Source organism: Heptranchias perlo, chromosome 5 (assembly GCF_035084215.1).
Source record: "Heptranchias perlo isolate sHepPer1 chromosome 5, sHepPer1.hap1, whole genome shotgun sequence".
NCBI classification, from domain to species: domain Eukaryota; kingdom Metazoa; phylum Chordata; class Chondrichthyes; order Hexanchiformes; family Hexanchidae; genus Heptranchias; species Heptranchias perlo.
The window spans coordinates 131,027,310-131,053,221 of NC_090329.1; the positions used below are offsets into that span (position 1 = coordinate 131,027,310).

Below are 25,912 nucleotides of genomic sequence, written 5' to 3' on the forward strand. Positions count from 1 at the left end.
AGAAGGTCACACCTCACTCTCGCTGTTAGTCTGTTTGACATGGGGTTGATTTTTTTTAAATTATGGTATAAGGTGATATGGTTAAGACTGTTGTAGCATAATATGTTTGTATGCTGATGTGATCACATTTAAAATTTTAAAAAATCTGAGCTAAGTGTTAAATTTGGACTTTTATCAGTCTGGCCTTAACTTCAACATGGGAGTTTAACTGGGCTTTTGAGGGCTCGAGCTGAAACTTATCCACGCTGAGTTAAATCTCAAGTGTGATCACTGAACCCTTTGTGGTATGCTTTATGGTGCACTTATAGTGACAGCTGGTAATATACAGGAGGCAACCAGGGAGCTCATAATGTGAAGGAGCTGATGAGAGCCTTTACAGGCAGCTCCTTATTATAAAGGAGTCAACACACATACCTCTGGAGGCAAACGCAAAAGTCACTGGGCACTATTTTGTTCTGGCTCAGTGCTCCGCCCACCCGTACAATCTAGTAATACGTTTTTCACATTGTGGCTTGTACGAACATTGAGGAAGGTCAGCAGCCGGAAGCTGTGGTCGTAACTTTTGAAGAATTACACATTTCTTGTGGGTGTGCAGTCCAGGCTTATAGCTCCTGATCGTTGTCCGGTGAACTCTGCTTTAAGTGTGCATGCGTGGATGTTGGATGAGGACTGGAAGAAAATTGCCATGGTGCTCCTTTGATGTTGAATAGCTTGCATGGCTAATGCCTGTGGAACCATATTGAAGCAACGAGTCGGTACCCTCAGGAGAGGGAAGGAGATGAGAAAGTTGGTGAGGGGGAAAAGAATCTACTTTTTTTTTATTCGTTCATGGGATGTGGGCGCCGCTGGCAAGGCCAGCGTTTATTGCCCATCCCTAATTGTCCTTGAGAAGGTGGTGGTGAGCTGCCTTCTTGACAACTGAGTGGCTTGCTAGGCCATTTCATTAAGAAGCAACCACATTTATGTGGGTCTGGAGTCACATGAGCCAGACCAGGTAAGGACGGCAGGTTTCCTTCCCTAAAGGACGTTAGTGAACCAGATGGGTTTTTACGACAATCCGGTAGTTTCATGGCCACCATTACTGATGCTAGTTTTTTTTATATTCCAAATTTTATTTTTAATTAATTGAATTTAAATTCCCTAGCTGCCATTGCGGGATTCGAACTCATAACTCTGGATTACTAGTCCAGTAACATAACCACTATGCTACCGTACCCTGCGCCTTGAATTTCTGACCCTTGGCACAAAATATTTTTTCAATTAAAATTTGCATTTGATGCAAGTCGGTTAAAGGAGATTTTGCATTATAAAAATCTTCTTTGGTAGTGTGTGTAATGCTCATTGTTTACTTTACATGAAATTCAGTCTGATAACATTATACCTTTCGTAGCAACATAATTAGATTTTGCAGGAATAAGGTGTGGGTTCCTGTGGCACTTGCTGTCTTTTGCAGTGGAGATTTGTACAATATTTACTTTGCCTATTTGGAGCCAAAGGCAGCTCTGCCATCTGAAGCAAATCAACAGTGGGGCACCATCTAAGGAGGTGCTATTAGACTGTTCCTCTAATGGCATTAAAAACCTCGGGGTATCAGAACTGCTTGATTGGCCTCAGTGGGCTGAGTTTTCTTGTTCACCTTGCACAGCCCACTGAATCAATTTTGAGTTTGATGGCCTATCTATTATCTTCTGATATTGAGGAATGTAATAGTCCCCAGCAAAAAAAAATGGTCTGCGATTTGAAAGAAATGTCCTTGCATTGGCCCAGTTGCTTACATTGGGATCGAATGCTGTAGGAAATGCTTTTGAATATACATGGAGCAGTTTATACAGCAAGTGGAGCTGCAGTATAGATGTCTTTGTAATTAGGAATGTAAACAATTTTACAACACCAAGTTATAGTCCAGCAATTTTATTTTAACTTCACAAGCTTTCGGAGGCTTCCTCCTTCCTCAGGTAAACGTTGTTGGTAATTTCCACACCGTTCACCTGAGGAAGGAGGAAGCCTCCGAAAGCTTGTGAATTTAAAATAAAATTGCTGGACTATAACTTGGTGTTGTAAAATTGTTTACAGTTGTCAACCCCAGTCCATCACCGGCATCTCCACATCATAATTAGGAATGGAAAGATTACATGCTTTTACTTGTGCCTTTTACTCTGATTCTGAAATTGGGAGCTTCCATGAATAAAGAGGCATGCACATATTGTTCCTACACAATACTAAAATTTCACCTATTACTAAAACTTTGTTATAAATGTCTTTTGAAGCCAGTGACTCATGTCTGGGTTCAGCACCATAGCTTTTGACAGCCTTCTGTGAATTAAACCAAGCAGCCTCGATGCTTGTGGGTGTGGGAGTGCCAGTGGACCATTGCAGCTCAGCGTAATCCCAGCGTTACCTCTGGTCCATGTGTCTACTCTCAGCATGTGGTCAGTGGATAGCTATCAGGAGCAGAAATGGCAACCCTGCCCCCCCATATCTAGAGATCGAATGACCAGTAGTAGTGCTTCCACTGCAACCGAGATTGGCTAACAGGTTACAGACCAGGTATTGAACCGGGGACTTATAATCAGCAGTGCATTTACCTACTTAGCCACTCAGGAGTCTGTTAGGAAGTGGGTAAGGTGAGGGACAACACTTAATTTTTTTCTTCTTTCAAACTAGGCTCCCTTTACTTAAAAGGAAAGGAAAATTATATGAAATGAACACTTTGCCACAAATATCCTTATTAGCCCTGGTGATTTTAAGAAATACAACTATAAATAGTTACCTTATAAAACAGAATTGTTAAATGTGAGCAATAAACAATTTGTAGAGCAGGAATGGTGTATTTGTGTCATAAATTTTAAATCACAATAACCTCCACTTCCCTGCAATTGAGTACTTTTTGTGGATAGAAGTCTCTGGAAAAATGTTGGTACTGTGAATTAATCAGTTCTATAGTAAGACCTTTGGATGAGGAGAATTTATCTGGAGCAGGTTCTGTCATTTCGTTTGGTGGTACCATGGTTACTATTGCAGGGAAAATTACACTGACAATGAGCTGTTGAAACACTTAAAAGAAAGCAGCAGTCAGCTGATTGTCAACATGATTCCAGCAGGTTACAAGAAAGCTTCACACTCCCTATAATACAGATCACAAAGCCAAATTAAAAAGCAGCATCAGTGTACCCGCTCCTCAGAGTTATTTTGTGTTTTTATTAAAGAACGTGTTTGCACTTTCCTTCACTTTTAAGTTTGGAATGTTTAATTGCTGAGCAGCTGTAAGTGCAGATGTTTGACTTGGTGTCACCAGTCCAGGTGAATCCAGGTCAGCATTTGTTGATCTGATTCTGTGCATACTCTTGTACTTCATGATCTGAACAGTGAGTGGCTGTTTATGGGAGACAGGAAACAAATAAGTGCACTTTTTGTTTTTTTTATCTTTTTCCTCTTGATGGGAGAAAGGATCTGAGACACCCTAACTTTAACTCTTCCATTAAAATGGAAGTAAAAATATACTTCCATAAACTTTCTTTGTGATTTCTTATGCAGTAAAATCCAAGTAATTCCCTGATGGCTCAGTGGGTAGATGCGTTATGGGGCGTGGCACTGAGGCATGCAGATTAGAAAGTCCAAAATTCTATCCCCAGTTTAAGCAGTGTTAGATGACCTCAACTAGGGCAGTAGTTGGAGTGGTACAACTGACCTCAGTACTCCTGGGTTAAGGAGTAAAGATAGATTCTGCTCATGGTCCCTTTCCAGGTGACCCCTGCTGGAAAGTGCAGATGTCAGGCCTGTGAGTGGCCTGTTGACATATGCTGTCCTGGGTTCAGATATGAAGAGTGAAGTTTTGAGTTACTGGAGAATGACTGACACCCATGACTCATCATTTCAAGAGACAAGGGGTGAAAAAAATTGTAGTTCACTGATCCGAAGGACTCGCTGTACTAGTTATTTTCACACTATTTTTACAGGGGTGCCTGGCTGTGAAAATATTCAATTGCATGGACTGTGCTGGGAAGCAGAGGTTGAAATGAGATTTAATATTTAGCATGCAAATGTGCAGTCCCTCACCTGCAGAATATCTATTGTGCACAATTCACCGGTTGTACAGTATTTCCCAGGAAGGGTTAAAATATAATTTTCAGAAATTTGTGAGGTGATTTGACAACAGGATGCCAGAAAAGAATCTCCCATCATAGCCCATTCTGTTGCCTCTTTTTAGACCTTTTTAGGGGAGCAATGGCTGCATTAAATGCTGTATATTTGCAGCAATTGTGTAATTATATGTTCTAAGTGGAATAGATGAAAGAAAATCAAGGGGTGTACTCCTTGTTCAAAGTACTTTCCCAGTGTCTACATAAAGATTATAATTAGAAATACATTCCTCAATGCCTAGAAGAAAGCGTTGAATTAGATGACTGGCTGGGTACAGTGCGCACTCATGTTTCCCTAGGGTGGAGCAACTCCCAGGCAGGTCTGCCCATTGTGGAAATGAATGGACCTGCTCCAATGCAGTCAGCTCCCCTCCAGTAGTGATGTCACCAGTGTGACTTCAAGGACAAGAGACCTGACCCGGTTGGACCTCTGTTAAGGTGGGAAATAGTTCATTTTCTTTAAGAAAAGTCTTGTTTTTTGTACCATGGAAGTACTTTGAACAAAAAGTACAGTCCATAGACTTTTCTTTTCCTTTAAGAATGAAGATCCAGTTTCTTGGAAGACACTTCCAATTTCAGATCATGTATTTTAGTAGGAGTCTGAAGAAGTTGAATGTCTGCTTAAAGTAGAAAATAAGAGGGTATTCCCACATTAGAAAAGGAATTCTAGGGCCTTGTGATTTGTTCAGCAATTCAAATATTGTCTTTGGAGACTTTCACATAATATAATAGACCAATTGCAGCTAGCACACTGGTGGAAGAGTATAGTATTATAAACTGGATAGCCAGGTGGTGAAGGATAGAATACTAGAGCCTGATCTTCAGTTGCTTCCAAGTCTTTATTCACAAAGCTCCACATTACTCTAAATCTTATAAATGGATGAGAGTTCCCAATTGATATGCACCACCTGAATACAATTAACACTAATTGATATAAATCACAATGGATACAATTAACATACAGTACAGAAAGAATGTCTCTTCTTACTATCAATCATCTGAAAAAGTCTTCAAATTGTGAAGTATGGGGGGAAAGAATTGATACTTTTTTGTATGAGTCCCGATGAACTGTGTATATATTTTAAGTAGTGTTTTCCTTGGGGAGTCCTAAATCTAGTGGTAAACTTTGCCAAGCCATTTAACATTCTCAGCCCTAATTTTTTGTAAAGAACATATTTGCTGGATGTTTGGTTTTGCATTGCTGTGACACTGAATTTTGAAATTCTTGGCCTGTAACAAAGCTGAAATATATTTGTCCTGGTGTTTCAAGCCTTTCAGGAGAGAAGTTAGGAAACACTTCTTCACGCAAAGGGTGGTAGAAGTGTGGGACACTCTCCCACAAAAAACAGTAGCTGCTAGCTCAGATTTAAAATTATTATTTGAGATCGATAGATTTTTGCTAGCCAAGGGTATTGAGGGATATGAAGTCAAGGCTGGTAAATGGAGTTTGGGTACAGATCAGCCATGATCTAAATGAATGGCGGAACAGGCTTGAGGGGTTGAATAGCCTACTCCTATTCCTATGTTTCTAAATCTCGGTGAAGGCATAGGCCCATTGTTTAGGTTGAAAAGAGTACGAAAGAAGACAAAGCAACTGAGGTGCTGTTAAATTTTTCTTTTAAAAACATGTGCATTTACCTTACTTTACCCCCTTTCTACTCTCTCCCCACCAGCAGTGTGGGTGAGTTGGTCTTGAATGTACTGGGTTGGTTTGTGATTCACTCTGTACCTCAACTCCATTTACCCACTGTTGATCTATATCCCTTGATACCCTTACCTAATAAAAATCTGTTGATTAGTCTTGAAAATTTCAATTGACCCAGCATCCACAGCCTTTTGGGGGAGAGGGTTCCACATCTCCACTACCTTTTGTGTGGAAAAAGTGCTTCCTGATTTCAGTCCTGAATGACAGAGCTCTAATTTTAAGATTGTGTCCTCTTGTTCTGGAATTCCCCCACCAGAGGAAATAGTTTCTCTGTATTTACTATATTGAATCCTTTTATCATTTTAAAAACCTCAATTAGATCACCCCTCAACCATCTAAACTCTAGGGAATACAACTGAAGTCTATGCAACCTGTCCTCATTTTAGCCCCTCTAAGGCAAATATATCCTTCCTGAGGTGTGGTGAACAGAACTGAACGCAGTGCTCCAGATGGGGTCTGACCAAGGCTGTATACAACTGAAGCATCACTTCGTCACTTTTATAAACCAGCCTCTTTCAGATAAAGGCCAATATCCCATTAGCCTTTTTAAATACTTTTTTGTATCTGGCTGTGTGGACATGAAGTTGGCTAAAGAACAGAAAGCAGAGAGTAGTGATCGGTTGTTTTTCAGACTGGAGGGAAGTATATAGTGGTGTCTCCCAGGGGTTGGTGTTGGGACCACTGCTCTTTTTGATATATATTAATGACCTGGAGTTGGGTGTAGAGGGTATAATTTCAAAGTTTGCAGATGACACAAAACCTGGAAATGTTGTAAACACTGAAGAGGTTAGTAACAGACTTCAGGAGGACATGGACAGACTGGTGAAATGGGCAGGCTCATGGCAGTTGAAATTTAACACAAGGAAATGTGAAGTGATTCATTTTAGTAGGAAGAATGAGGAGAGGCAATAGAAACTAAAGGGTACAATGTTAAAGGGGGGTTCGGAACCGAGAGACCCAGGGGTACACATACACAAATCTTTGAAGGTGGCAGGACAAGTTGAGAAAGCTGTTAAAAAGGCATATGGAATCTTTGGCTTTATAAATAGAGTACAAAAACAAGGAAGTTATGCAAGACCTTTATAAATCATTGGTTAGGCCCCAGCTGGAGTATTGTAGCCAATTCTGGGCACCACACTTTAGGAAGGATGTTAAGACCTTAGAGAGGGTGCAGAGGAGATTTATTAGAATGGTACGAGAGAGATTGGAGAAGCTGGGGTTGTTCTCCTTAGAGCAGAGAAGGTCAAGAGGAACTTTGATTGAGGTGTTCAAAATTATGAAGGGTTTTGATAGAGTAAATAAGGAGAAACTGTTTCCAGTGGCAGAAGGGTCGGTAACCAGAGGGGATAGATTTATGGTAATTGGCAAAGGAACCAGAGGTGACATGAGGGAAAAAAAAAGGTTTACACAGTGAGTTGTTGTAGTCTGGCATGCACTACCTGAAAGGGTGGTTGAAGCAGATTCAGTAATAGCTTTCAAAAGGGAATTGGTTAAACTTTTGAGGGGGGGAAATAATTACAGGGCTATGGGAAGAGAGTGGGACTAATTGGATAGCTCTTTCAAAGAGCAGCCACGATGGGCTGAATGGCCTCCTTCTGTGCTGTATTATTCTATGATTCTATGACTAGCTTTCAGTGATTTGTGTAGCTGGGCATCCAAATCCTTGGGCTCCTCCACAGTCTCTCATTATTAAGCACGTTCCCCTCCAAGTCACACACCATCCCGACTTGGAAATATATCGCCGTTCCTTCATTGTCGCTGGGTCAAAATCCTGGAACTCCCTTCCTAACAGCACTGTGGGAGAACCGTCACCACACGGACTGCAGCGGTTCAAGAAGGCGGCTCACCACCACCTTCTCGAGGGCAATTAGGGATGGGCAATAAATGCCGGCCTTGCCAGCGACGCCCACATCCCGTGAACGAATAAAAAAAAAGAAAATATTCTGATGTGTCTGTCTCATCCATAGTGGATTATCTCACACTTCTCCATATTGAACTCCACCTGCCACAGTTTTGCCAATTGTTTAACCTGTCTGTGTCCCATTGTAACTTGCTGCTACCATCTACACAACTTGTTATGCCTATGCTGAAGTAGCAATTGGAGGTGGAGGGTGCAGTAAGGTCTCAGGTTAGGAAATAGCTGATTTGTACTGAGGGGTTCATCTCCTTATAGGAGTTGAAGCATTAAACTAAATTATAAACACAAAACTTCCACTGGTGTCATTGAATCAATTGATGTTGGAGCTCTGAATACGGTCGAATCAATACTTCAGTGCTAACTTTGTGACTTGAGTACAGATGTTTTGAGAGGAAGACAGATGGCACACATGTCTGTCCCAATCCTTGGCTGCCAACAATTGAGATGGTTGCTAGGAATTTTTTTTTTATTTGTTCATGGGATGTGGGCGTCGCTGGCGAGGCCGGCATTTATTGCCCATCCCTAATTGCCCTTGAGAAGGTGAGCCGCCTTCTTGAACCGCTGCAGTCCGTGTGGTGACGGTTCTCCCACAGTGCTGTTAGGAAGGGAGTTCAAGGATTTTGACCCAGTGACGATGAAGGAACGGCGATATATTTCCAAGTCGGGATGGTGTGTGACTTGGAGGGGAACGTGCAGGTGGTATTGTTCCCATGTGCCCGCTGCTCTTGTCCTTCTAGGTGGTAGAGGTCGCGGGTTTGGGAGGTGCTGTCGGAGAAGCCTTGGCGAGTTGCTGCAGTGCATCCTGTGGATGGTACACACTGCAGCCACTGTGCGCCGGTGTTGAAGGGAGTGAATGTTTAGGGTGGTGGATGGGGTGCCAATCAAGCGGGCTGCTTTATCTTGGATGGTGTCGAGCTTCTTGAGTGTTGTTGGAGCTGCACTCATCCAAGCAAGTGGAGAGTATTCCATCACACTCCTGACTTGTGCCTTGTAGATGGTGGAAAGGCTTTGGGGAGTCAGGAGGTGAGTCACTTGCCGCAGAATACCCAGCCTCTGACCTGCTCTTGTAGCCACAGTATTTATATGGCTGGTCCAGTTAAGTTTCTGGTCAATGGTGACTCCCAGGATGTTGATAGTAGGGGTTCCAGCGATGGTAATGCCGTTGAATGTCAAGGGGAGGTGGTTAGACTCTCTCTTGTTGGAGATGGTCATTGCCAGGCACTTATGAGCCCAAGCCTGGATGTTGTCCAGGTCTTGCTGCATGCGGGCTCGGACTGCTTCATTATTTGAGGGGTTGCGAATGGAACTGAACGCTGTACAATCATCAGCGAACATCCCCATTTCTGGTTGCTAGGAATCAATTACATTGTACGCGAAGAGGAAATGCTTGCTGCAGTTCTACCAACTCGCAAATTTATTTTGGTCCCTGTGCTTCTGAGCCGATGCTAGGAGTTTCAAGACGGTACTGGAGGTGATGGCTGGCATACTAGGCCTCTTTCCTTGCAGAGCAGGCCTAGCTTCTGCTGTGGTTTCTTGCTGATATCAAGATCGTAAACCCTCATTTGGGGCAGGGCAAAGAAACACACTCTCACACCATGGATCATAGTGAAGAACTCATGCCCAAAAATGAGAAATCTGGGATAGATTCTAAAGATTTGATGGAAGGAGTAACCATATGAGTTTACAGCACAGATGGCCTATTGTATCTGTACCAGCTCTTTGCTGGAGCAATCCAAAACTAATCTTACTGCCCAGTGCTCTTTCCTGCATCTTCCTCTGCTTCAAATATTTATCCAATTTTTCCTTAAAAGATGCAGTGGTCTCTGCCTCAACCACTCCCTGCAACAAACTATTCCATGCTCACAACAAACCAATTTCTTCTCATTTTTCTTCTCACTCTCTTGGTGATTACTTTAAATTGGTATGTCCTTATCAGTGCCTCCCTAATCAGTGGAAATAGTTTATCTCTATTCAAAACACTTCATAATTTCAAAAACCTCTATTGAATCTCCTCTTAGCCATTTCTGCTTGAGTGCAAATAGTCCCAGTATTTCAAGTCTCCCCTCATTACAATAGTTTCCCTTCCCTGGTGAATCTGCACTATTGTTTCTGTGGCTTTAATGCCCTTTTGCTAATGGGGTGCCCAAAATTGCACACAGTACTTTGTGTTACATTTATCAAATTACCTTGAATGAAGTAATTAAAGCCTGTAGTAGCTAGTTAATGCGCAGTGTTTAAAAGTGTCCTGAAGTGAATGCAGTCTGCAATTGTCTGGATATATTGAGCAAATGTCATGTGATTATTGTCAAAATCTTTTAAAAAAACTTAGTCTCCCACAACAGCTCAGTTATGAATCATTTAAACAATTAAATTCCTTTTCTTCTTGGGGAAAGGGGAGGGATCAGTTTTGGCATGTGGACTTGTATTATGCACCTACAATCTAAATTCTCTTCCTAAGCCCCTATGCCTTACTATACCGCTTCCCATCTTCAAAAGCCCTCACAAACCCTCCTTCTTCCCCTCTTCTAACGCTCTCCTCTCTTTCCCCTGCCCCCCCACAACCTACAGTAAACTCTTTTGCATAATGTTAGGGCTGGTGAAGCTGTACTTCAGTGTCCTCATGTGCTCTATAACACTCTAGCTTTTGCAATGCAAAAGCATGTTCTATAGTCCTATATACTTAAGTGCTGTATGGTACTTTTTATGTATTTCCGAATCCTTACTGTACACTTCGATCCAATTTCTACTTTGCATATCTGCTTCTTGGTGCATGATTTGTTTTTTGTTGCAAACTAGTCAAATCTTCATTCACCACATTTTTGGATGGTGGGGTAAATCAGTGTCAGATTACTCAGGAATATGTCGCAGTAATGCTTTTGTTTCTGTCCAATTACATGTGGAAAAAGTACACAGTAGCAGTCAGTACTCTTACTGCTATGTGAGGAATGTTGTGGAATTCACAGTGGAATTCTTAAGCAGATTTACTTGTTATGGACACGCCTTCCTAATGGACAGGAAATAGCTTTACAATTTTATAAGAAATATTTGTTGCGTGCCCGTGTAAATCCGTGTGGGCTACTTTTCAATTTAAATCCTTATGCTCTAATGTTATGATTGTGCATTTTTATTTATTCTCAGGATGTGGATGATGCTGGCAAAGCTGCAGTTATTACCCACCCTAAGGTGGTGGTGGGCTGCCGCCTTGTTTATGCAACTGAATTGCTTAGGTTACTTCAAAGGACCTCGAGTCAACCAGAAATTGTGGGAATAGAGTCACTGGACCATAAATACATAAAGGGCAAAAGAGTAACTAGGGAGAGAGTAGGGCCCCTTAAGGATCAACAAGGTCATCAATGTGCGGAACCACGAGATGGGTGAGATCCTAAATGAATATTTCACATCGGTATTTACGGTTGAGAAAGGCATGGATGTTAGGGAACTTGGGGAAATAAATAGTGATGTCTTGAGGAGTGTACATATTACAGAGAGGGAGATGCTGGAAGTCTTAACGCGCATCAAGGTAGATAAATCTCCGGGACCTGATGAAATGTATCCCAGGACGTTATGGGAGGTCAGGGAGGAAATTGCGGGTCCCCTAGCAGAGATATTTGAATCATCGACAGCTACAGGTGAGGTGCCTGAAGATTGGAGGGTAGCAAATGTTGTGCCTTTGTTTAAGAAGGGCGGCAGGGAAAAGCCTGGGAACTACAGACCGGTGAGCCTGACATCTGTAGTGGGTAAGTTGTTAGAGGGTATTCTGAGAGACAGGATCTACAGGCATTTGGAGAGGCAGGGACTGATTAGGAACAGTCAGCATGGTTTTGTGAGAGGAAAATCATGTCTCACAAATTTGATTGAGTTTTTTGAAGGGGTAACCAAGAAGATAGATGAGGGCTGTGCAGTAGACGTGGTCCACATGGACTTCAGCAAAGCCTTTGACAAGGTACCGCATGGTAGGTTGTTACATAAGGTTAAATCTCACGGGATCCAAGGTGAGGTCGCCAATTGGATACAAAATTGGATTGACGACAGAAGACAGAGGGTGGTTGTAGAGGGTTGTTTTTCAAACTGGAGGCCTGTGACCAGCGGTGTGCCTCAGGGATCGGTGCTGGGTCCGCTGTTATTTATATTAATGATTTGGATGAGAATTTAGGAGGCATGTTAGAGGGTATTCTGCAGATGACACCAAGATTGGTGGCATTGTGAACAGTGAAGAAGGTTATCTAGGATTGCAACGGGATCTTGATAAATTGGGCCAGTGGGCCGATGAATGGCAGATGGAGTTTAATTTAGATAAATGTGAGGTGATGCATTTTGGTAGATCGAATCGGGCCAGGACCTACTCTGTTAATGGTAGGGCGTTGGGGAGAGTTATAGAACAAAGAGATCTAGGAGTACAGGTTCATAGCTCCTTGAAAGTGGAGTCACAGGTGGATAGGGTGGTGAAGAAGGCATTCAGCATGCTTGGTTTCATTGGTCAGAACATTGAATACAGGAGTTGGGATGTCTTGTTGAAGTTGTACAAGACATTAGTAAGGCCACACTTGGAATATTGTGTACAGTTCTGGTCACCCTATTATAGAAAGGATATTATTAAACTAGAAAGAGTGCAGAAAAGATTTACTAGGATGCTACCGGGACTTGATGGTTTGACTTATAGGGAGAGGTTGGATAGACTGAGACTTTTTTCCCTGGAGAGTAGGAGGTTTAGGGGTGATCTTATAGAAGTCTATAAAATAATGAGGGGCATAGATAAGGTAGATAGTCAAAATCTATTCCCAAAGGTAGGGGAGTCTATAACGAGAGGGCATAGATATAAGGTGAGAGGGGAGAGATACAAAAGGGTCCAGAGGGGCAATTTTTTCACTCAAAGGGTGGTGAGTGTCTGGAACGAGCTGCCAGAGGCAGTAGTAGAGGCGGGTACAATTTTGTCTTTTAAAAAGCATTTGGACAGTTACATGGGTAAGATGGGTTTAGAGGGATATGGGCCAAGTGCAGGCAATTGGGACTAGCTTAGTGGTATAAACTGGGCGACATGGACATGTTGGGCCGAAGGGCCTGTTTCCATGTTGTAAACTTCTATTCTATTCCATGACCAGCTACGGGTGATGGGTTCCCTTCTTTGAGTTCCCATTCTGTCGCAGATGCCCATGACAGTATTGGTAGGAGTGACCACCGCATAGTCCTCGTGGAGACGAAGTCCCGTCTTCGCACTGAGGACACCATCCATCGTGTTGTGTGGCACTATCACCGTGCTAAATGGGATAGATTCAGAACAGATCTAGCAGCTCAAAACTGGGCATCCGTGAGGTGCTGTGAGCCATCAGTAGCAGCAGAATTGTATCCCAGAACAATCTGTAACCGCATGGCCTGGCATATTCCTCACTCTACCATTACCAACAAGCCAGGGATCAACCCTGGTTCAATGAGGAGTGTAGAAGAGCATGCCAGGAGCAGAACCAGGCATACCTAAAAATGAGGTGCCAACCTGGTGAAGCTACAACACAGCTACAACTACATGCATGCTAAACAGCAGAAGCAACATGCTATAGACAGAGCAAAGCGATTCCACAACCAACGGATCAGATCAAAACTCTTCAGTCTTGCCACATCCAGTTGTGAATGATGGTGGACAATTAAACAACTAACGGGAGAGGGAGGCTTTGTAAACATCCCCATCCTCAATGATGGCGGAGCCCAGCACGTGAGTGCAAAAGACAAGGCCGGAGCGTTTGCAACCTCTTCAGCCAGAAGTGCCGAGTGGATGATCCATCTCTGCCTCCTCCCAATATCCCCACCATCACAGGAGCCAGTCTTCAGCCAATTCGATTCACTCCACGTGATATCAAGAAACGGCTGAGTGCACTGGATACAGCAAAGGCTATGGGCCCCGACAACATCCTGGCTGTAGTGCTGAAGACTTGTGCTCCAGAAGTAGCCGCACCTCTAGCCAAATTGTTCCAGTACAGCTACAACATTGGCATCTACCCGACAATGTGGAAAATTGCCCTGATATATCCTGTCCATAAAAAGCAGGACAAATCCAATCCGGCCAATTACCGTCCCATCAGTCTACTCTCAATGATCAGCAAAGTGATGGAAGGTGTCGTCAACAGTGCTGTCAAACGGCACTTACTCACCAATAACCTGCTCACTGATGTTCAGTTTGACCACCTTCTCAAGGGCGTTGCTGGCAAGGCCAGCATTCATTGCCCATCCCTAATTGCCCTTGAGAAGGTGGTGGTGAGCCGCCTTCTTGAACCGCTGCAGTCCGTGTGGTGAAGGTTCTCCCACAGTGCTGTTAGGTAGGGAGTTCAAGGATTTTGACCCAGTGACGAAGAAGGAACGGCGGTATATTTTCAAGTTGGGATGATGTGTGACTTGGAAGGGAACGTGCAGGTGGTGTTGTTCCTATGTGCCTGCTGCCCTTGTCCTTCCAGGTGGTAGAGGTTGGGAGGTGCTGTCGAAGAAGCCATGGCGAGTTGCTGCAGTGCATCCTGTGGATGGTACACTCTGCAGCCACGGTGCACCGGTGGTGAAGGGAGAGAATGCTTAGGGTGGTGGAAGGGGTGCCAATCATGCAGGCTGTTTTTTTCTTGGATGGTGTCGAGCTTCTTGAGTGTTGTTGGAGCTGCACTCATCCAGGCAAGTGGAGAGTATTCCATCACATCCATGTTGTGACTTGTGCCTTGTGGATGGTGGAAAGGCTTTGGGGAATCAGGAGGTGAGTCACCCACCGTAGAATACCCAGCTTCTGACCTCTAGGAGCCACAGTATTTAAGACTGGTAAGACAGAATTAAGACTCTTTCGTGCACAAATGGGTGCGGTAATCTCGTAGGTTTGGTACTGGACTAGTAATGCGAGGTTGAGAGTTCACATCTAACCACGAGAAGGCATTGCTATTGGGTTCTGCTCTCCTCTGCCAAAACTGCTCACCATTCCAGGATCATCCTGGAATGCAAAGATAACCCCAGCTTCTCTTCACTACAAGCCATCTTTTTAAACCCCTCTCCCCTGCCTCCTCCACCCTCACCTCCGACAACAAGTGCAAGGAGCTGATGGACTTTGTTGTCACTAAGATTAAGACCATTTGTTCAGCTGCCTCTTGCCCCTTCCCTCCCTTCCCCTTGCACACCAAGCCAAACTTCCCCTACAGTTATCCTCTGCCCTAACCCTGAACTTACACCTTTCTCTAGTTTCTCTCCTGTCTCCCAATATGCCCTCACCAAGCTCATCTTTACCATGAGACACACCTCCTGCTCCCTTGACCCTATTCCCAAGAAACTGCTGCCCACCCAACTTCCCTTCCTGGCTCCCATGTTAGTTAATATTGTGAACGGTTCCCTCTTCTCAGGTACTGACCCCTCCCCTTCAAATCCCACCCTTGACCCCTCTGTCCTTGCACACTACTGCCCCATCTCCAAACTCCCTTTCCTCTCCCAAAGTCCTTGAACAAATTGATGCCTCCCAAATCCATGCCCATCTTACCTGCAATTCCATGTTTGAACCTCTCCAATCAGGTTTCCGCCCCTGCCACAGCACTGAAATGGTCCTTATCAAAGTCACAAATGATATCCTGTGTGCCTGGCCGTGGTGCATTTGTCACATTGCTTGTCCAACTGGATGAGCAAAAATTTCTTCCAACTATATATTGGGAAGACTGAAACCATTGTCTTTGGTCACTGCCACAAACTCCATTCCCTAACCAGACTGGAGGGATTTGAGTGGGGAGTTTTGCGAGGGATGGGCGTGGAGCTGGGATGTAATGAAACACGTGAAGTCCTTGGAGTGAGCAATATTCGAAGAGGAGAGTTTGGGTCAAAGGTTTTTTTTAGGAAGGGCTGAGGACTGTGTGCTGTTGGCATTCAATCATTTAAAACCTCGTAGCTTACAAACATCGATCACTAGTAAGCTTCCTGCTGCTTGCTCAGCCTGGCTCAGGAATTTGATTTCCGAGTTTGACATAGAGGGCTGACTTGGTTCTAGTTCTCCATTGTCAGGTGCTTCATCTTAAAACCAACTTGACCCCAAAGAGACACCACTTACCTCTTTTTCTCACTCCTGCTCCCTCGAGGAGGATATTAAGTTAGTCATCAGAAAAATAACCAGCGTGGGTTTAAGTTCTAGAAGGTAGGAGCTCCTCGAGTGGCATGTTTGAGCAGCACTACTCACCATAAATTTTGCTATCCTCCTGACCACAGCATGGACACAGACCATTATTACAAATCTAAATAGCATTGTTCCTCCATACCTTCACCATTGCTCCCCCTCACTCATGATCTTCAGGAAACACACCTCCTGCCCCTCAATTTCCTCCCAACATGGCATCTATGCTAGCCAACATGGGCACCATCAACTTGCCATCACCCTTTCCTCAAAAAACCACCATTGGCTTATCTGTTCTCTCTGTACTCTGGGGGCGTGGTGTGTAGGACAAGGCTGTGGAGAGATTTGAAGGAGAATGTCATCAGGAAACAACTGTGTAACCTGCTGGCCTCCCATCCTCCAACTTGTCCAAAACACAGCTGCCTATATCCTGTCCAACAGAGTCCCACTTGCCCATCACTTGTTCTTGCTGACCTGTACTAGTTCCCTCTCGCCCACAAGAGATGGGTGAGATCCTGAATGAATATTTCACATCGGTATTTACGGTTGAGAAAGCCATGGATGTTAGGGAACTTGGGGAAATAAATAGTGATGTCTTGAGGAGTGTACATATTACACAGAGGGAGGTGCTGGAAGTCTTAACGCGCATCAAGGTAGATAAATCTCCGGGACCTGATGAAATGTATCCCAGGACGTTATGGGAGGTCAGGGAGGAAATTGCGGGTCCCCGAGCAGAGATATTTGAATCATCGACAGCTACAGGTGAGGTGCCTGAAGATTGGAGGGTAGCAAAAGTTGTGCCTTTGTTTAAGAAGGGCGGCAGGGAAAAGCCTGGGAACTACAGACTGGTGAGCCTGACATCTGTTGTGGGTAAGTTGTTAGAGGGTATTCTGAGGGACAGGATCTACAGGCATTTGGAGAGGCAGGGACTGATTAGGAACAGTCAGCATGGTTTTGTGAGAGGAAAATCATGTCTCACAAATTTGATTGAGTTTTTTGAAGGGGTAACCAAGAAGATAGATGAGGGCTGTGCAGTTGACGTGGTCTACATGGACTTCAGCAAAGCCTTTGACAAGGTACCGCATGGTAGGTTGTTACATAAGGTTAAATCTCATGGGATCCAAGGTGAGGTAGCCAATTGGATACAAAATTGGATTGACGACAGAAGACAGAGGGTGGTTGTAGAGGGTTGTTTTTCAAACTGGAGGCCTGTGTCCAGCGGTGTGCCTCTGATCGGTGCTGGGTCCGCTGTTATTTGTTATTTATATTAATGATTTGGATGAGAATTTAGGAGGCATGGTTAGTAAGTTTGCAGATGACACCAAGATTGGTGGCATTGTGGACAGTGAAGAAGGTTATCTAGGATTGCAGCGGGACCTTGATAAATTGGGCCAGTGGGCCGATGAATGGCAGATGGAGTTTAATTTGGATAAATGTGAGGTGATGCATTTTGGTAGATCGAACCGGGCCAGGACCTACTCCGTTAATGGTAGGGCGTTGGGGAGAGTTATAGAACAAAGAGATCTAGGAGTACAGGTTCATAGCTCCTTGAAAGTGGCGTCACAGGTGGATAGGGTGGTGAAGAAGGCATTCGGCATGCTTGGTTTCATTGGTCAGAACATTGAATACAGGAGTTGGGATGTCTTGTTGAAGTTGTACAAGACATTAGTAAGGCCACACTTGGAATACTGTGTACAGTTCTGGTCACCCTATTATAGAAAGGATATTATTAAACTAGAAAGAGTGCAGAAAAGATTTACTAGGATGCTACCGGGACTTGATGGTTTGACTTATAGGGAGAGGTTAGATAGACTGGGACTTTTTTCCCTGGAGAGTAGGAGGTTAAGGGGTGATCTTATAAAATAATGAGGGGCATAGATAAGGTAGATAGTCAAAATCTTTCCCCAAAGGTAGGGGAGTCTATAACGAGGGGACATAGATTTAAGGTGAGAGGGGAGAGATACAAAAGGGTCCAGAGGGGCAATTTTTTCACTCAAAGGGTGGTGAGTGTCTGGAACGAGCTGCTAGAGGCGGGTACAATTTTGTCTTTTAAAAAGCATTTGGACAGTTACATGGGTAAGATGGGTTTAGAGGGATATGGGCCAAGTGCAGGCAATTGGGACTAGCTTAGTGGTATAAACTGGGCGACATGGACATGTTGGGCCGAAGGGCCTGTTTCCATGTTGTAACTTCTATGATTCTATGATTCTCACCATATTAATTATAAGCTACTTGACCTCCTTCAAATCACTCCCCAGGGTTGTCGTACCCTACCACTACAACTTCCTCTCGCCCTTCATCTCTCCCCACCCCCACCATTTGCCTGGGACTCTAGCCTTGATGGAAGAGCCTTCAGCCACCGTGACCACATTCTCGAGTTCCCACCCTGAAGCCCTCTACCTCTCTCTCTTTCTTTAAGAACTCCTTGAAAGGCCGCCTTTTCAAGCAAACCTTTGGTTACACTTCCTAATGTTTCCTTCCATAACTCCACGTCAGTTTAAAAAAAAATTAGTTTGGTCAACTTCGTGCTTTTTTCGTCTTGGTGGCAGTGGGCTTTGACCCTGACCAAAGAGGTACTGGGTCGAGGCACTGGACAGCATCTGGTACCGATCAAACTAAAGCCGGCAGCTTTAGCAGAGAAGGGTGCAATGTTATCAGGAGGGTTTCATCTTATGTTTGTGCCAGCCTGAAGCTGAAGTCTCAATTTACAGCCCCAGGATAGTATGAGGGGTGGGGGGAGCTGCTGAGGTGCCAGCTTTCACCCCAGAGTGGATGTTAAGAACTTTCTCAGAGCTTGAAATTTACACCAGAAGCTTTGCAACAAATATAACTGCAGCAGAAGTGAAAACTGGTTGCAGGACATGGCCAGCCAGCCAACTGCAGGCTTTAGTTTGACTATTCCAATGCTCTCCCGGCCGGGGTCCCACTTTGCACCCTCCGTAAGCTTGAGCTTATCCAAAACTCTGCTGCCAAGTCCCATTCACCCATTACCCTGTGCTCGCTGACCCACATTGGCTCTCGGTCTGGGAATACCTCGATTTTAAAGTTCTTATCCTTCTTTTCAAATCCCTTCATGGGATCGTCCCTCCCTATCTCTATAACCTCCTCTAGCCCTACAACCCTCCGAGATCTCTGCGCTCCTCCAATTCTTGCCTCTTGTGCATCCCCAATTTTCATCGCTCCACCATTGGCGGCCGTGCCTTCAGCTGCCCTAAGTTCTGTAATTCCCTCCCTAAACCCCTCTACCCCTCTCTCCTCCTTTAAGACTCTCCTTAAACCCTACCTCTTTGACCAAGCTTTTGATCAGCTGCCCTAATATCTCCTTATGTGGTTCGGTGTCAAATTTTGTTTCATAATCGCTCCTGTGAAGTACCTTGGAATGTTTTACTACATTAAAGGTGCTATATTGCAAGAAGTTGTTGTTGTGTAAAGTGCAAATCATATAATGAGGCACAGTGGTATTAGAAACAATACAGATACAGAAACAGACCATGCGGTCCATCGAGTCTGTGTCGATGTTTTCTCCTTCATCTCCACACTATTATTGCCCCTTTTCAAGAACCGATCTAATTCCCTTTTAGGAGTTTATGGACTGTGTTTCAACCTTCTAAAGAATATTTGTTTTGTACCTAGGGTCAGCTTCCACATGTACACTGAAGACACCCAGCTATACCTCTCCACCACTCCACTGTCTGTTGTCAGACTGCTTGTCGACATCAGTCTTGGATGAGTCATCATTTATTCCAGCTAAACATTGGGAAGACGAAAGCCACAGTCTTGGGCCCCCGCCAAAAACCCCTTACCCGTGCCACAGATTCTACCACCCCTCCTCGGCCATTGTCTCTGGCTGAAATAGACTGTTTGCAATTGTGGCATCCTATTTGACTCCAAGCTGAGCTTCTAACTTCTACCTCCGTTACATTGCCCACCTTAGCCAATCTGCTGCTGAAACCCTCATCCATGCCTTTTGTCACCTCCAGATTCGGTTATTCCAATGCTCTCCTGGCTGGCCTCCCATCCTTCCTGCTCCATAAACTGAAGCTTATCCAAAAACCTGCTGCCTGTATCCTATCTGGCACCAGGTCCTAGACACCCATTCACCCCTCTCCTTGCTGACTTACATTGGCTCCTGGGTCCCCAATGCTTTAAATTTAAAATTCTCATACTTGTATTTAAATCCCTTCATGGCCATGGCCTCAGCCTCGCCGCCCCCCCCCCCCCCCCCCCCCCCTTATCTCTGTAACCTCATCCAGCCCTACAGCCCTCTCCAGAACTTTCCTTTCCTCTACTTAGACCTGTTATGCTCCCCTTCTCTGCCCCATCATTAGTGGCCATACCTTCAGCCATAGGCCCCATGCTTGAATTCTATCTCTAATAGGTAATGCCTGTTCTCTCCCTCCCCTCCAGTTTACTGCTCATTTGAAGGCAGGTTTTTGCTGGATATGATTGAGTATCTGGTATCTCTTCCAAGTCGCCATTCTCCATTTGTGAGCCTCAACATTGTGTGTCAACTGGCCACTTAGCAGCTGAGCCTGATCCAGTTCTCCAGCGAATTCCATGCATTTATTTTATAAGCAGGTGTTACTGGATAGTGGTTTGGTTTATAATGAGTTTGTGTACTCCCATGAGTTTAAAATGGACCAAGTAGCAAGATCAGAGCTAATCCCCCTCATTTATTTGATTACGTTGACACTGTGCAAAAGAGCATGGGACTGGGAGTCAGCAGTATTGGGAATTATACATTCCTTTTCAGAATTCCCTTATAAGGTTAAAAAAGATTCTGTTCCTTTCTGCATGGCCTTCTGTTGAGCTAGCTTCTGTTTACTGCTGAATCAGCGGTACAAACATAATAGTCCAATAAACTAATGCAGATTAAAGTTAACTGGCCATTGTCTATTTAAATAAGTTAATGTCGTCATAAGGAAATAAGTGCATCATTGGGCCGTTGTAGGATCTAACAAAGAGCTTTTCAGAGGCAAATAGTTGGCTGTATGAGTCACCGGAACAAACTGCTGTTGGCTCCAGTCAGTAACCCTGCCAAACTGGTCGCTTCAGGCATTGTTGTGACTGTTGTATCTCGGGCTGGATGATATGTTCCAGGCACGTGGACAGTAATAAGATACATCAATGACCACTGAATAACATTTTGAGCTGGGCACGTGCCTCTCTTTGTGCTGTGAACCACTGGTTATGGCCAGACCTCTCAACTGAACTCCATTCTGTGCTTTGGGTCTACACGCCACACTTTCCCTTTTGGCCTGATCTGATTCTTTTAGACATGCAGTTGACCTTTGCTACTGCGATAGATTAGTTTTAAAATTGTAACTTTGAGTTGTATTTTATTGCAGTACTGTAGTTACTGCATAGAGCTGAAAGTTTCATTTTTAACTAATAAATATCAGGGTAGAAGTTTTGGCCAGGCACTGTTTGGGTGAGTGGCAGTCACCTTGTAAGGTGGTGCAGAGTGGAACAGCAGTCAAAGCAAAGTGAAATGGGAAATACTGGAAATATACAGCAAGTCCATCAGTAAAAAAAAAGTTAAACATTTAACCTTTTTCTGTTTACAGATGCCGACAAACCTGCTGTGTAGTTCCGGCATTTCGGAGTTTTATTTCAGATTTCCAATATTTGCAGTACTTGTTTTATTCTTGGACAGAAAGGTGACCTGTTGCCAGATGTTGACAAATGGATCTGTTGAATTAGCTGTTGGGAGGCTGACGCTCATTTTTCCTTCCCCCGCCCCCCATTTTCTGTTCAGTTCCCTTTCTAATATCAGCCTAGTACCTAAAGAAGCAAAGACTTGCATTTATTTGAATGTTGCTTTACCACATCTTTCAGAAATATCAATGTTTCACACTAAATGTTGAAGTCCATTGATTGTTATGTAAGCAAAACAAATACTTAATAGTTTATAAATTCAGAATGGCTTTGGGCTCCTTGTTTAGATGTGCTGTGTTCTGTTGTAGGTAGCCGGGCATATGTTCTCCTCTCTCTCAGCCAGCAAGATGGGATTGAGCAGCACATGGATTTTGATAATCGTTACACCCTGTTGGAATTATTTGCAGAAACCACTTCCTCTGAAGAACATGGAATCTCATTTGAAGGAATTCACCTCCCTCAGGTAATGTCATTTCCCCATCATTTCATGCTCCTGATTTTTTAAAAATTCGTTCACGGGATGTGGGCGTTGCTGGCGAGGCCAGCATTTATTGCCCATCCCTAATTGCCCTTGAGAAGGTGGTGGTGAGCCGCCTTCTTGAACCGCTGCAGTCCGTGTGGTGACGGTTCTCCCACAGTGCTGTTAGGAAGGGAGTTCCAGGATTTTGACCCAGCGACGATGAAGGAACGGCGATATATTTCCAAGTCGGGATGGTGTGTGACTTGGAGGGGAACGTGCAGGTGGTGTTGTTCCCATGTGCCTGCTGCTCTTGTCCTTCTAGATGGTAGAGGTCGTGGGTTTGGGAGGTGCTGTCGAAGAAGCCTTGGCAAGTTGCTGCAGTGCATCCTGTGGATGGTATTGCAATGAAAGCATTCCCAAAAGAAAGACAGAAAGGACTTGCATTTATACAGTGCCTTTCACGACCTCAAGATGTCCCAAAGCGCTTTGCAGCTATTGAAGTACTTTTGACGTGTAGTCACTGTTGTAATATAGGAAACAGCAGAAGCTATTGAATATGACGGTGCTGATACTATATGAACCCAGGCAGTGTTCTTTCACAGTACCTGCCTCCTACCACATCACCAAACTCTCTCTGGCACTGCTTTGTTTTCATGAAAGGATAAAGTTTTTGCAAAGATTTTTTGAAAGCATTTTGTGAATTTTGTACTCATCAAAAATTGGAGCGTTTTCCCATTTCAGACACTTCACCAAGCACCCCCAGGTAACACATGGTACAACTGGCTGCAAGGTAAATTTCCCTCTATTTTGCCACAACCGTAGACACTCAAACTCTCCTACCCATATTCATGATCACCTTCTCAACCTTGCCGTCTCCCTTGACCCCTCTAACCCCGTGGTCTCGATCTCAGACAACGCCATCTCATAGAATGATTACAGCACAGAAGGAGACCATTTGGCCCATCGAGCCCGTGCCCTAGGAATCTCTATCCGTTCCTTTTTTCCCTCACCACCGATTACACCCGCCTCCCTCCAATCCCACTTCCTTCTGTGATTTCCCTGGGGGGATAAACTCTTCACCCAAGTCACTTACAGCTGCACTTTCAAAATCCCAACTGCCCAGGCTTTGACCCTCCATTCGCCGGGTTACATGCAGCTGTTGATTTGCTCAACCAATCCCTCACCTTCACCTTTGATGCCCTTTCCCCAGCCAAACCTATACTAACGTCCATGCTGGACATTCCCCTTGGAGTGGCCCCATTTTCGCTCCCTCAAGTCCCAGTAGTGCAGACTTGAGCATATCTGATGCCATCCCCTTGTGCTCCCTTGAGCTCATTCATACTAAACTTCTAATCACCCAACTTCCCTTCCTGGTCCCCATGCTACTTAACATTCTAAATGGTTCCTTTTCCCCAGGTACTGTCCCCCTCCTTTTCAAGACTGCCGTTAACACCCCCTCCTCAAAAGCCCACCCTTGATCCTCCTATTCTTGCCAACTATCGCTCCCTTTCCTCTCACTTTGAACGTGTAGTCGCCTTCCAAATCCTTGCTCGTCTTTTCTGCAACTCCACGTTTGAATCTCTCCAGTCAGGTTTCTGTCCCTGCCACAGCACTGAACCTGCCCTCACCTAAGTCACAAATTACTTCCTCTGTAACTAGGGTGCATTATTCCTCCTTGTCTTCTCTGGAGCATTTGATGTGATTGACCACACCATCCTCCTCCAATGTGTCTCCATCATTGCTCAGCTCCGTAGTACTGCCCTTGCTTGATTCCACTCTTACCTATCCATTCATAGCCAGAGTATTTCCAGCAAAGGCTTCTCTTCTCGCCCCCGTACAGTTACTTCTGGAGTCCCCAAGGATCTTTCCTTGATTCGCCCCCTTCCTCATCTGCATGCTGCCCCATGGCAACATCATTGGCAGACATGGAGTCAGCTTCCACATGTATGCTGATGACACCCAGGCCTACCTCCCCTCCACACCGCGAACCCTCCACAGCTTCTGTGGTGTCAGACTACATGTCCAACATTCAGTCATGAATAAGCCCAGTTTCCTTCAGTTAAACATTGGTAAGATCGAAACCATCTTCTCCCCAGTCACAAATCCATACCTTGTCCCTGATTCCATCCCCTCCCTAGCTACTTTCTCAGGCTGAACCAGACTGTTTGCAACCTCAATGTCCTTTTTGACGCTGAGCTAAGTTTCTAACCATATCCTCTCCATCACAAAATCCTTACTGCGTAACATCGTCCATCTCTGCCCCTGCCTCAGTCCATCTGCTGCTGAAACCCTCATCCATGCCTTTGTCACCTCCACACTCAACTATTCCAATGCTCTCCTGGCTGACCTCGCATTCTCCACTCTCCATAAACTTCAGCTCGTTTAAAACTCTGCGGCCCACATCCTATTTGGCACCAAGTTCCGTTTACCCATTGCCCTTGTGCTAGCTGACTTACATTGGCTCCTGGTCCCCCAGCACCTTAAATTTAAATCACTTCATGGCTTTGCTCCTCTAAAGCCACCTCCTGCCCTAACCTCCCTCCCCCACCTGAAGAACTCTGTTCCTTGACTCTGGCCTTGAGCACTCCCCCTCTCCCACCCCACTATGCCTTCAGCTGTCCTGCCCCACCCTCTGGAATTGTCTCCTAAAGCCCTCTATTTCCACCTCCCTCTCTTCCTTTAAGACCCTTCCTGTTCTAATGGCTCTTTCTTTGGCTTTTTTGATTACACTTTTGTGAAGCTCCTTGGGGTGTTTTTCTTGTTCAAAGCACTATATAGTTGTTGGTGACTTGTAGAAACCTTCCTCGACAAAAGGATCACATTTGTGGCCAGAAATGGAAGTTTCATTTCAAGCAGGTGCTGTTTATCTTTTGCCATTGGTCCTCTGGCACCAGTCCCACAATGTAAATGGAGTGAATTCCACAATACAGGCTGTCAGGATCAACAGTAAATGCAGCATTAACCGTGTGTGTACTGTAATTCATTGTGTTTGTTTTTCCCATTTTAGATTCCTGGGAAACTCTTGTTTTCTTTGGTAAAACGTTATCTGTGTGTCACCTCACTGATGGACAAGTTAAATAATAGTGGGCAAGATGTAAGTGGGGAGCGCCAGGACTGCACTACCTTGCATGTGCCAGAACAGACTCGGATGCTGCGTGAGTTTGAATTCACCATGGCGATGGCCAACCTGATTTCTGAATTAGTCCGTGTCATGGGCTGGGACCGGAATAAACAACCCGAGCACACGACGGGGTCGACAGGCGAACTGCCCAGAAACATCAAATCGATATTTCAGCCACGGAGCATGGCCACCAACAGCCTGCTGATACCCCAGCCACGGAAAAAAACAGCCACCACTTACAAAACCCGCTCAAACTTTGCCAGCCGGAGCAGTTATGTGGAGTATATACAGGAGAATTTAAAGGCCGGCATGACTGTGAAAATGTTGGAGGATTATGAACAAGTCAGCTGTGGTGACGAAGGAGAGTTTAGATACAGCAATGATGGGACTCCCCCTGTGCAGGTAAGGACGTGCTTAATACTTGAAGAGAAAAAATTTTACAGAGCTATGGGGTAAGAGCAGGGGAGTGAGACTAATTGGAAAGCTCTTTCAAAGAGCCGGCACAGGCATGATGGACCAAATGGCCTCCTTCTGTGCTGTACCTACTATGATGCTATAAATGCACCAGTGGTGTGTTGCTTTGAGAAAGTACATCCTGACTCAGATGTTTCCCAGCCATTAATGAAATTTGAAAAAGTAGTAATGACTGAAATAACCAGACAATTCTGGAAATGCAAAGTGGATTATTCCGCATCAGAAGGAATACAAATCCTCATTGGAATTGATGGTTTTAGTTTCTGTTTTAGGTTACCAGCATTCGCAGCTCTCTCTTGATCACTTGTAATCATTCTGTCTGTTAATGTC

At 44.6% G+C, this 25,912-nt stretch overlaps 1 protein-coding gene across 3 annotated transcripts in view; it reads left to right on the plus strand.

The window, feature by feature from the left end:
* The window catches only part of LOC137322123 (cullin-9), a 344,721-nt gene that overhangs the window by 60,976 nt on the left and 257,833 nt on the right, over nucleotides 1–25,912 (plus strand). For all 3 annotated transcript variants that reach the window (XR_010962966.1, XM_067985222.1, XM_067985223.1), the window contains exons 3-4: nucleotides 21,836–21,990; nucleotides 24,995–25,510. Coding sequence is in view for 2 of the 3 variants with exons in the window: in XM_067985222.1 (XP_067841323.1) it covers nucleotides 21,836–21,990; nucleotides 24,995–25,510 (671 nt within the window). In the remaining variant the exon portion in view is untranslated. The remainder of the gene's footprint in view (nucleotides 1–21,835; nucleotides 21,991–24,994; nucleotides 25,511–25,912) is intronic.